The sequence below is a fragment of the Thecamonas trahens genome, assembly GCF_000142905.1.
Source record: "Thecamonas trahens ATCC 50062 unplaced genomic scaffold supercont1.57, whole genome shotgun sequence".
Lineage (NCBI taxonomy): Eukaryota > Apusomonadida > Apusomonadidae > Thecamonas > Thecamonas trahens.
Window position 1 is genome coordinate 244,033 of NW_013657623.1, and position 11,142 is coordinate 255,174.

The 11,142-nt window shown below is 62.4% G+C and overlaps 5 protein-coding genes across 5 annotated transcripts in view; 2 read left to right on the plus strand and 3 right to left on the minus strand.

Moving 5' to 3' along the window:
* The window catches only part of AMSG_10169 (geranylgeranyl transferase type-2 subunit alpha), a gene marked incomplete at its 5' end in the record, with an annotated part of 2,336 nt that extends 2,041 nt beyond the window's left edge, over window positions 1–295 (minus strand). The window contains one exon of the mRNA XM_013898275.1: window positions 290–295. Coding sequence (XP_013753729.1) covers window positions 290–295 — 6 coding nt within the window. The remainder of the gene's footprint in view (window positions 1–289) is intronic.
* A 140-nt stretch (window positions 296–435) lies between these two features.
* AMSG_10170 (CAF1 family protein) lies at window positions 436–1,829 on the plus strand. The gene is made up of 2 exons (XM_013898276.1): window positions 436–585; window positions 963–1,829. Exons 1-2 carry the CDS (start codon window positions 457–459, stop codon window positions 1,800–1,802), a joined length of 969 nt encoding a protein of 322 aa, XP_013753730.1. The 5' UTR covers window positions 436–456; the 3' UTR covers window positions 1,803–1,829.
* A 982-nt stretch (window positions 1,830–2,811) lies between these two features.
* On the minus strand, window positions 2,812–5,833 carry AMSG_10172 (ubiquitin-protein ligase E3). Its single transcript, XM_013898277.1, has 3 exons — window positions 5,781–5,833; window positions 5,635–5,673; window positions 2,812–5,539 (listed from the first exon to the last, which is right to left on the minus strand). Exons 1-3 carry the CDS (start codon window positions 5,814–5,816, stop codon window positions 3,065–3,067), a joined length of 2,550 nt encoding a protein of 849 aa, XP_013753731.1. The 5' UTR covers window positions 5,817–5,833; the 3' UTR covers window positions 2,812–3,064.
* A 241-nt stretch (window positions 5,834–6,074) lies between these two features.
* Window positions 6,075–7,735, plus strand: AMSG_10173 (uncharacterized protein; the record flags this gene model as incomplete). Its single annotated transcript, XM_013898278.1, has 2 exons — window positions 6,075–6,110; window positions 6,225–7,735. The coding sequence occupies 2 exons, from the start codon at window positions 6,075–6,077 to the stop codon at window positions 7,353–7,355; spliced, it is 1,167 nt and encodes a 388-aa protein (XP_013753732.1). The 3' UTR covers window positions 7,356–7,735.
* Window positions 7,278–8,036, minus strand: AMSG_10174 (uncharacterized protein; the record flags this gene model as incomplete). The annotated part of the gene is made up of 1 exon (XM_013898279.1): window positions 7,278–8,036. A coding segment is annotated over one exon (652 nt), but the record flags the coding sequence as incomplete, so codon positions are not given.
* Between the last annotated feature and the right edge of the window lie 3,106 nt (window positions 8,037–11,142).

Genomic DNA, 11,142 nt, shown 5'->3' on the forward strand with positions numbered 1-11,142 from the left:
AGTGTAAGTGTATGTATGTGTGTATGTGTGTGTGTGTGTGTGTGTGTGTGTGTGTGTGTGTGTGTGTGTGTGTGTGTTTGTGTGTGTGTGTGTCTGGGCGTGGTGCCGTGATTCGGCAGCGACGGGGACAGTGGTGGGGACAATGGTAGAGATGGTGGCACGGACTCATGTGATTATGGTGCCTCGGGGTATTGATGGCGATCAAAGGAGCGATGAGCACAATTATCGCATATGTTTGTCTGTATGCCCGTGTGGACGTCCATACCCATGTTTATGCAGATGCTGATACAAGCATACAATCATTCGTTTGTGCAATTGTTCAATCGTTCGTTCCATCGTTCGTTCGTTCGTTCAATCGTTCGTTCAATCGTTCGTTCAATCGTTCGTGCCCTCCTGCCATTGGCCCATTCGCCATAGTTGGCACACTCCCCTCCCCTTTCGCGCCACGCGGCCACCATGGCGGCCCGCGGGACTCCTGTACCACCCACACAAGCGGTGACCATCACCGAAGTGTGGGAGGACAACCTCGAAGAAGCATTCATCGACATCAGAGAGCTGGTCGACAAGTTCCCCTACATTGCCATGGTACGTCATGGCCACACGCCGGGCGCGACCAGCGGGCCAGGAGCCCCCCGTCGCCGCCGCATAGCTACCGAGCCGCCGGCTGACGGGGGAGGGAACGGAGAGTCATGCAGGGAGGGCAGAGCGAGAGAGAAGAGGACAGCCGATATGGTAGCCGTGGTGTGTGGGCAAGGGCTTGTGCGGTGGCGTGTGTAGGGGCAGGGAGCGTGCGGCGACATTGGTGGGTCGGCCCGTACTGAGCGCGTTCCTTTTTTGGTCAGTGGCGCGCGCCCGCCGCCAGCCGGCAGTGTTGGACAAAGCTCACGGCAGGCACGGGATGTGGGCATGGGTGGGTGTGGACGGTTGACGGCGGTGGTGACGACGGCGACGGGCGAGAGTAGGACACCGAGTTTCCCGGAGTTGTGGCGCGGCCAATGGGCCACTTCAAGTCGACGGCCGACTACCACTTCCAGACGCTGCGGAGCAACGTGGACCTGCTCAACATCATCCAGCTGGGCATCACCTTTGCGGACGAGCGCGGACACATCCCGGCGTGGATGCCGACGTGGCAGTTCAACTTTAAGTTTTCGCTCGGCGAGGACATGTACGCGCAGGACTCGATCGACCTGCTCACGCGGTCGGGCATCCAGTTCAAGGCGCACGAGGACCGCGGCGTGGACCCGCACGCGTTTGCCGAGCTGCTCATGTCGTCGGGCCTTGTCCTCATGGACTCGGTACAGTGGATCTCGTTCCACTCGGGCTACGACTTTGGCTACCTGCTCAAGCTGCTGACCTGTGCGCCACTGCCGTCGCACGAGGACGCCTTCTTTGAGCTCCTTTCGTTGTACTTTCCCAACATCTTTGACATCAAGTTTGTGGCCCGGTCCATTGGCAAGGCCAAGGGCGGCCTGCAGGACCTCGCCGAGGAGCTGCACGTCACCCGTATCGGGCCGCAGCACCAGGCAGGCTCGGACTCGCTCCTCACCCTCAACACTTTCTTCCGCCTCCGCGAGACCTACTTTGGCACCGGCTGGGATCCGAGCCCCTACGTCGGCCGCATTTACGGCATCTCCACCTACTCCCAACGCATGGCAGACGTCGAGAACCACAAGGCCAACAAGGGCGCTCCCGCCCGCCAGCCCGTCCAGCACCTGCCCGCTCACTCGGGCGCCGGCGCCGGCCGCACCCACAAGTCCTCGGGCAGTAGCAAGAAGCGCCAGAATTCGCGTCGCCGCGGCTGAGCTGCGATTGAACGCAAGTCCTCCCCCTTCCCCACCGCTTGTTCTTGTCCCCAGCCATCCCCCATGTCCATCGCCAAGGTCACGTGCTCCACGTGGTGCCACACTCCAGCGGCAACCAGCACCAGCACGTGCGACCAACGCCATCGACTCAATAGAAGGAGAGCCGCGTCAAAGCCACGGCGACAGGCACGACACCAGCGACCACCACACTCTCTCACTCCCCCCTCCCCTACCACCACCTCACCCCACCGTCCACACCGCCCACTGCCTGCCTGCCATGTCCATCTTCCCGCCACCGCCGCCTGCGCCGCCTCCGCCGCCTCCGCCAGCTGTCCCGGGCTTCTTCACCATGGAGTACTTCTGCGAGAAGGCGTATCTCACCGTGTGCAACGCCACGGCGGTGCGGTATGTACCGGACGAGGCCAAGTGCATCCCGCCGACGCTCACCTCGGGATCGCTGACACTGCAAGAGCCGTCACTGGTCATTGTCGGCCTCGTCTCGGCCATCACCGCCTGGTACTCGGCCTACCGCATCGCCATCCATGTCAAGGGCGGCGCGCTCGAGTACGCCTCCTTCTACGGCCTGCTGGGGACCAATATACTGTTCCTCGTCCTTCTACGGACCCTGGCATACGAAGCCTCCATCATCCACACCGTCATCCTGGGCCTCACCATGGTCCTCACTTCATGGACGTGGTCATCGCTGCTCTTCTGCGGCCTCGCAGACCTCGCCTTCGTTCCCATCGCCCTTGCCCCTCGCCTCAAGATCTACATCCCGTTCCTCACTGTCATCGGTGTTGGTGTCCTGGCAGGCGCTGTCTCGGGCTGGCATCCACTGCTGTTTGTATTCTACTACACCGTGCCCATCGCCTGCTTTGTCCTCTTCCTCATCCTCGAGGCGCGGGTCGTGTACACCCTCACCTCGCACCGTCGCAAGGCCACTATCTGGATGGGCATCGGCACTGTGGTTGTCATTGCCGCAGTCACTGCCTCCACCGCAGCCTCCAAGTACCTCTGCCTCGCCTTTACCTCCAACTTTGACGGCACGTTTTTCTTCTACATCCTCGTCGACGTCGCGTCCACTGTCCTCTACCAGTTCCTCTCTGCCACCAAGACCGGCCTCGACCCCGACGTCCTCAACATGCTCCGACTCCAGCGCGACGTGGCGCGCGGAGCGTGAGCGGCACCGAAGATGAGCACCGTGACGCGTGGAGAGCGTTGCAGCTTTGCTGCCCTTCTCGCTTGCGCCGGCGCTTGCGCGTCTACGCAATGTCAAAGCCAGCGCTCTCCATGATGGAGAGACGGAGCTTGTTTTCAAAGACGGCGCGCGAGGGATAGACTGGCATGTTGATGCGATTGAAGCACGAGTGGGCGTACATGAGGCGGTCGGCCGAGCCTGGGAGGCTGTCAAGCTCAAACTGCTTCGGCCCGTTGGAGCCAACGAGGTGCGCAAAGCCGCCGAGCGGGACCCGCGAGGTGCCTGTGGCAAACGAGAGCAGCCGCGACCGCTCCTCGTCGTTGAACGAGCGGACAATGTCCCAGAACCAGCGAATTTGCTTGTGCGAGGACGAGAACGGGCCCGAGTACGTGGTGTGCGCCTGCCAGTCGTCGACGTCGATCGTGCCGAGACCCGAGATGAGGTATTCGAGCTGGCGCGAGTCGAACCGCTCGAGGAGCGCCAGGTCAAAGACATCAGCGATGCCGGTCCGGATCGCCTCCATCTGCTCCTCGACCGAGTCGAACAGGTAGTAGTTCATGAGCAGCCCGATGTACCGCGCCTTGTTGGCGTCGGTCACGTCGATGTTGCGCCCATCGGGAATGAGGTCGATGACAACCTCGGTGCCAAAGGTGTGCTCGACAACCGAGAACGTCTCAAACAAGATGTTGTCGATCGAGTTGGACGAGGCCCACGCCAGCGAGTTGTACGTCTCGAGGTCGTACGACTGCATGTCACGCAGCGTCGCCGGCCGCCGGAGGAGGTGCTTGTAAAAGGCAGGCGTAAAGTATGCCTCCATCAGCTTGCCGTTGCGGATAGCAAGGCCGATGGTCCGCCCCACCAGCCGAAACAGCCGCAGGTGGTCATCGGCCACAAGACCCGAGTGCTTGTTGATCTGCAGCGTACCGGTGTCCGACCCACAGTACTCAAACAGCCCGTAGTAAGGTGAGAACATCGACTGTGAGATGGTGGTGAAGAACTCGCGCGAGAGACCGCCGTAGTCCAGCCCGGCTTCGCCGTCAAACTGAACGCGAAAGTACCGCTTGAGTGCGGTAGAGTCGAGCGCCATAATCCGTTGGTACGCGTCCTCGAACAGCCGGTCACGCGAGACTGTGATGAGGGTCTCGCCCGAGACCGACGGCAGCTCGTTGTGGAGCGCGGCAAGCTGATTCTGAAAGCCGGTCGCGTCGGCCGAGCCGGCCGCCGTCGACATCGATGGCCCGGCGCCGTCGCCTGACTCGCTTGCCAGCCGCGGGTCGGTCCACGTCGTTGACTTGGACAGGTGATTGACGTAAAAGACCGAACCATCGCCCATAATCTTGCGCTCCCAGCCCGGCGGGAACGCGCCGCGGACCTCGTCATGGTAGCTCTCGAGCTCAGAAAACTCTTCACCCGGAGCGTTCCATTGCGAGAGCCACAAATCAATGTTGATGTAGTACAGTCGGTGCGTCACCGCCATCACCCGCCGCTCCCAGCCGTCCTCCAGCGGCGCGTTGGCTGCCAGCACCGTCTGGACGTCGACATGGAAGGTGTCCGCCGGCCCGGGCACCCGCGGATCGTCCCACGTTGTTTTGCGGAGCGAGTGGTTAATGAAATACGGCTTGGCCGCGCCCTCGCTGCCAAGCTCCCACCCCGGCGGCATCGGCCCGAGCTGCTTAGTCCGCCACCACACCGGCGATGCCGCATACGTGTCCGAGTCCTCGGACGGCGCCGAAGTCACGCTCTCGTCGTCGCTGGCGACGTGAGCAACCAGCGAGCCGTCGCCGACGGACCACATGGAAGTGTCATCAACCGAACCAATTGACGAGTTGAGGTCGGCTGCCGCCAGCTGCGGCGGCGCCTCGTAGGTTACACTCTGTGCTGCGTGGTTGAGGTAGAAAATGCGCCCATGGGCGTCAAACTTGGCCTCGTAGTCGGACGACGGGCCCAAGATCGAGTTGAGCCGCGCGAGGACCGAGTCTTGGACCGAGACTGTCCACGTGGCCGGCGGAGCGCCGAGCGAGAGTGCGAGGGTCACAACGCCGACCGCATCCTCGTCGACCGCATTGCCATGCTCGTCGACATGGGCATTAGAGGCTGCAAAGCGGGCATTACGCTCCGCCCGCGACAGCTTGCCCATTGCCTTGTACTCTTTCTTGGGGTAGAGCTTGAAGGTCTTGACCACACGTAGGTCGTCGCCCTGAACATCGCTGAGAGTCAGGTCTATCAAGCGGAGAACAGCCACACCAAGCCGGTCCGAGAGGCTCTCGGGCGTGGCCTCGTCTAGCCACTGGCGGATCTCTTCGTCGGCAGCGACATAGCCACCCATAAACGACGAGCGGAAGACGTTCTTGTTGGCGATCTTGACATCAAAGGCCGATGACGACCAGCTCAGCTCCTTGACAAACGTCTCCAGCGGCCATGCATACCTCCGATTCCACTCGGGCTCGAGAGAGTCGGTCACGTGCGGCGTCTCCAGCGAGAGCTTGCCGAACCGGACCTTGAGGTACGGGTCCTTCTTGGTTGCCTCCTGGTACTCGGTCTGGGGTGCGTGGCAAGGGCGAGTGAGAGGGGTGAGGGAGGGAGGGAGGGAGGGAGGGAGGGGAGGGAGGGAGGGACGGGAGGTCATGTACGTACGCCCGTGAGGAACGATGCCTTGACGGCGTCAATGCGGACCTGTTGCGAGACGAGGGGGGCAGGGGGGAGCGTTAGTGGAGGAAAGGGGGGGGGGGGGGGGGGGGGGGGGGAGGGGGCAAGGGAGGGAGGGGGAAGGGGTAGCCTACCCAAACACCACTCCTGGAAAGACGTGTGCTCTGCATGTAGTTGGAGGGACAAAGTGGGTCGAGTGGTGTTGTGGGCGTGAGGGTCTCAGTGGTCTAGTGGTGGTGCCGGTTCTTGCCATGCGACGTGAGAAGGCGTGGAAACCTGTGACGGACAGTGGGGGGGGCAGGGCGTGCCACTGTGAGCGGGCGGGGGCGGTGGCGGTGGCAGGCAGGGCAATGGCAGGCACCTGGACACCTGTCTGTTGTGAGGGGAGAAAAGCAGAGAGTGTGTGTATGGGAGGTTATAGAGCAGGTATGAGTGTGGTGGTCGTGGTGGTGGCGGTGGCGTTGGTGGCAGTGGTAGCTGGTGGTGGCGGTGGCGGTGACCGGCGCGAGGCGACAGGGGTGGTCAGTGGCCAGAGCGCAGCGGCAGCGGCATCGCCCCCGCCCCCGGCTGCACCAAAGAACCCATGTGTGTACAAAAACTATGACGTGACCAAGTTCTCCAACGGTGGCAAGGGATACAAGGTTGCTGGAACGGGCAAGGCTGCCGACTTGAACTACGTCTTTGATGTCTGCGTCGCACTCAACGACAAGACCTCGGCCTGTCCCGAGAGCGGCATTGTGGCTTGCCAAGAGTCGAGCGACAAGAGCGATACGTTCTACTTGGGCAAAGTAGACGAGGCCACTCCGTCGTTCTTTCCTAAGCACTCGCCGGAGGGCATGATCATGGTGTACGGAGGAGGCCACTTTGAGCTCAAGTGTCTCAAGGCCAACCAGGTCCACTTTGAGTTCGAGTGCGCGCCGGCTGTCGACGGGCCGATCACATGGTCGTTTGTGTCGGCTGACGACTGCGTCACCGTGTTCAAGACGAGCCACAAGGACGCATGTCCGTTTGCGCCTGCCCCGCCACCTCCGCCGCCGACCCCCGCCCCAACCCCCGCCCCGACCCCTGCCCCGACCCCTGCACCGACGCCAACACCTGGGCCGACGCCTGGGCCGACGCCTGGACCGACGCCTGGGCCGACGCCTGGCCCGACGCCAGGGCCGACGCCTGGGTCGACGCCGGGGCCGACGCCTGGGCCAACACCCGGACCAGCGCCTACGCCGAGCCCCGGCCCGCCGCACCGCCCGCCGCCACCGACGCCGTACTCGCCGACGGTGACTGGCAGCAGCTCTGGCAGTCCGATGGGCAAGACCTGGAGCCGAACCGACATCATTGGGCTGACCATCGGGGTTGCGCTTGGGTTCTCTGCGCTCATCTTTTGTGCGCTTGGTTGGTTCTTTGCCATCAAGAAACGTGCGCTCCGCCGCGAGTACGAGGTCCTCGACGCTCGACGCTCCGCAGCGGAGGACCGGGCGCGCCTGTCGCTGCAGTACGGCGCGTGGGACGACGGCGTCATTGGCGACGACATGTACGGCGACGGTATTGGCGGCCTTGTGCGCGAGCCAATGGACACCAGCAGCATGGTCAAGGTCGACAAGTATGGCCGCAACCTACCGTCGTTCTGGAGAATGGGCCGCACGCCAAGCGGGCATTACTTTTACTACAACACCCGGACCCACGCCCGGACTTCGCAGCGGCCGTTCTCGTAGCCGTGCTCACGCCGAACAGCCTGCCTCTATCAGAACCTCCATGATTGCGGTTCGGCGTTTGCGCCGCGCAATGTCCGCCGCCCGGTTGTTGCCGATTGTAGGATCAACCCGCGGGTCAGCGAGCAGCATCTGCACCAGCTCCAAGCGATCACAAAAGACAGCGTACCCGAGCGCAGAGCCGTTTTCAGCGTTGGGGTCAACGCGCGTGTCAGCAAGGAGGATCGAAGCAATGTCGGCGTGCCCACACTTGATCGCCAGCGCAAGCGGGGAAGGCGGTCGACGACAGCGGTGACGTCGGATCGGCCGTCGGCGAGTAGCAGCTCGACAACGGGCGCATGGCCGTTCTCGATGGCAGTGCGGAGTAAAGCATCAAAGTCGACACCAGTGCCTACACTATCATCGCTTAAAAGGTTCGCCACGGTCGTTGCGTCGCCGCTCACCGCAGCGCTCAGCAGCGTCGCTGCGCGGTCGATGGCACGGTTGATGCGGCTGTCGGCGAGGAGAACTTCAAGCGTCTTCCCGCCGCCGCGCCGCAGCGCATCGTCGACAAGCTCGGCGGCGATGGTCGTCGGATCTATCTGTGGATCAGCAAGGAGCAGGGTGATTGCACCCACATGGTGCTTGCGGACAGCCCAGCGGAGAACGTAGTTGTCGTCGGCTGTAGGGTCGACGCGAGGGTGGGCGAGGATCGAGTTGACAAAGTCGACGATGCCGATTTCGGCAGCCGTCCGGAGCGCGATATTGTGGTCAAAGGTCGTGTCGAGGTAACGGTGGGCAAGAAGAAGGTCTACAACCTCCACTTGGTAGAAGGTGATGGCAGACTCGAGCGCCAGCTGTACTGCTCCTGCTCGTAGCCGCCGTCAGGCGCAGCGTCGAGAAGGGCGCGGACGGCAGCAGCATCGCCGCGCACCGCGGTGTCGCGCAGTGAGGCCTGACAAGCAGCCGCGTCCGCAAGTGGAACAAGAACATCAAAATGCTGCGTGAGGTCCGCGATGGCCAGCGCTTCCAAAGTCGAAGTTGTGCCGTGAGAGAAAGCCACTTTCCACGAGTTCGCCACTAGCTTGCGGCAGAGCAACTGCCAGTGTGGACAATCAGGCTCCGGTGCAGTGACCAGCGGCGATCGAAGCGAGTCCACAAGTGGAAGCACCCGATCGGCAGGCGGAGTCTCGCAGCGGGTCAAGGCAAGCCTCGCCGCCAGCCAGAAGCGACGGGCCACACACGCTTGCATGCCGAGCGAAGCCCGGGCCAGAGCCAGGCTATGCGGCGAGCCGAGGAGGGCAGCATGGAGGCGCTTGCAGGTAGACGCAAGCGCCACAAGCGAGGACGGAGCAAGAGAAGACGGCGAGGCGTAGGCAATGCGGTGAACGAGCTCGACAGGGAGGGTGTCGAGCATGGCAGGCAGGTCGAGAGCAGTGGTGCCGTGCTCTCAAGGTCGGTGACGAGGCTTGCGATGCGACAAGCGAAGACACAGCCGCCGTCACCTCGAGAGGCACACGCGTCTCGGGAACCACAAGCGAGAGCTTTATGTCGAATGTGCCAGACACGGATGTGCGTGATGATGAACGGTGACTGGCTCTAGCTGCGGTGAGCGACCAGAGGCGGCGGAGCCAGATGTCGAGGAGGGTGCCTGTGGGCAAGCGCGAGGCTGTGGTGGTCGTGAGGAATGCCAAGCTGGTGAAGGAAATACAGGCGAGGCCGCTGCGCAACGTTGGAATGCACCCTGAGATGGAGGGGGTGCTGAGTTGGAATTAGTATGGCAAGTGATGGTTGACGGATGGCAATGTCGGAGTCGGGGATGAGGATGGCGGTAAGTTGGAGTGGGGACAGGACGAGGATGAGGAGGAAGAGGAAGCCGAGTGCGCGATGGGATGGTGGTGGGCATGGCCATGGCATGGGGGTGGGTGCTGTGGCTGGAATGAAAGTGGTGGTGATGAAGTAGGGGGTGAGGGTGGTGGTTGGGGGTAAGGGGCGTAATGAGTATGGTAGGGGGGGATGAGGGGGGTCGTGGAGTGGAGGCGTGGCGGGCGGCTTATATCTCCATTGGATATTGGGGGTAAGGGGCGGTAATGAGTATGGTAGGGGGGGAGTGAGGGGGGTCGTGGAGTGGAGGCGTGGCGGGCGAAGTGATGGTGGGTATGGCGATTGGGCTTGCGGATGGATGTGGGTGGGTATGGTGAGGATGAAGGGTGTGTGTGGGGTGGTTGATGAGGGTGGAGGGGCTTGGGTGGCGAGGGAGAGGAGGGCGGGACGGATTGGATTGAGATGGACGTCGATGGAGACGATGGCTTGGGATTGGACGAGAAGGCAAACCACTGCACTGTAGCCCACCACTGCATTGCCTATCGTTTGCCCTTGCCCTCTCTTGTTCTTCCTTGTCTTGGCCAGCCCATGGGCCTCGTCGTCTGGCTCGGTGGTCGGTGGCAGGGGCGGCTGGCGATGAGCAGGCCGGCGGGGGCTGTGATGGGCAAGGCCGGAGGAGGGAGGGGAGGTTTGGGTTGGAGAGCAGACTGGTAGTCATTGCTATTGCTGTGGCTATCCGTATGCATCGTCTCCAATGCCCTGTCGATGGCGAGCTTGCTCTCGGTGGTGCCGGCGATGGTCGGTCGGCGGCGGGCGGCGGTCAGCGGCGAGCAGCAGACAGCCGGCAGCGGTGCTGTTGACGGGATGGTGTCGGCTGAGGTACGTCCACACGGGCGGAGGTTGGATGGGTGAGGTTGTAGGGATGGTGGGCAGGTGTGGTGTGGGTGTGGTGGTTGTGGGTGGGGATGGTGGGGAGTGGGGGTCGGAGATGGGCCCGCGGCGGGGGGTGAGCAGCATCGAAACGACACCAGGACAACAAGTTGGGCCTCAGGTGGCAGAACTCGGATTCCGGAATACTGCAGCTGTGGATTGGAGACTGTGCAAAGGGGTAGTGTGGGCATGTGGTAGATTAGTAGTGAAATCAGATTGGCCATATCTTGTAATGAGGTTGGTGGGGGGCATGTGCGGGGTCGGGCGGTCGAGGACGTGCTCAACCACCTAGGCAAACAAGTCGACGCGGAAATGAGCCGAGGAAGATGGGAATCGATGACAGCGATATTGATACTGGAGATAGTGTGGAATGTGACATGACCTTGCGTGTCGTCACGGGTTGCGTAGCTGGTGGTGGGAAGGAGCTAGGTGGTGATGAAGGTGGGCTGATCGGGCGAGCGGGCGGGTGTGCATGGCTGCGAGTTGGCTGTGTGGAGGTCGGGACAGGTGGGTCATGGCTGGGTGGCTCGAGATTGCTGTTGGTTGGCGATTGGGCAGTATGAATAGTGATGGTTGAGGGGTATGGGTGTCAGGGTCGGGGGAGAGGATGGAGGTGACATAGAGCGGGAAGACGAGGAGGATGAGGAGGAAGAGGAAGCCGAGTGCGCGATGGGATGGTGGTGGCGATGGCCACGGAATGAGGGTGGGGGCTGTGGCTGGGATGATAGTGATGGTGGTGGGGTAGGGGGTGGGGGTGGTCGTTTATGGTGACGGGTGGTAATGAGTATGGTAGGGGTGGATGAGGGGGGTCGTGACGTGGGGTCCTGACGGGCGAAATGGTAGTAGATATGGCGATTGCGCTTGAGCATTGATGTGGGCGAGTATGATACGGCTGATGGGTGGGTGTGGGGAGTGGGCAATGAGGGTGGAGGGGCTTGGGCGGCGAGGGGGAGGAGGGCAGGATGGATTGGATTGAGATGGACGTCGATGGGGACGGATGGCTTGGGATTGGAGGACAATGTAGACCACTGCACTCTAGCCCACCACTGCATTGGCG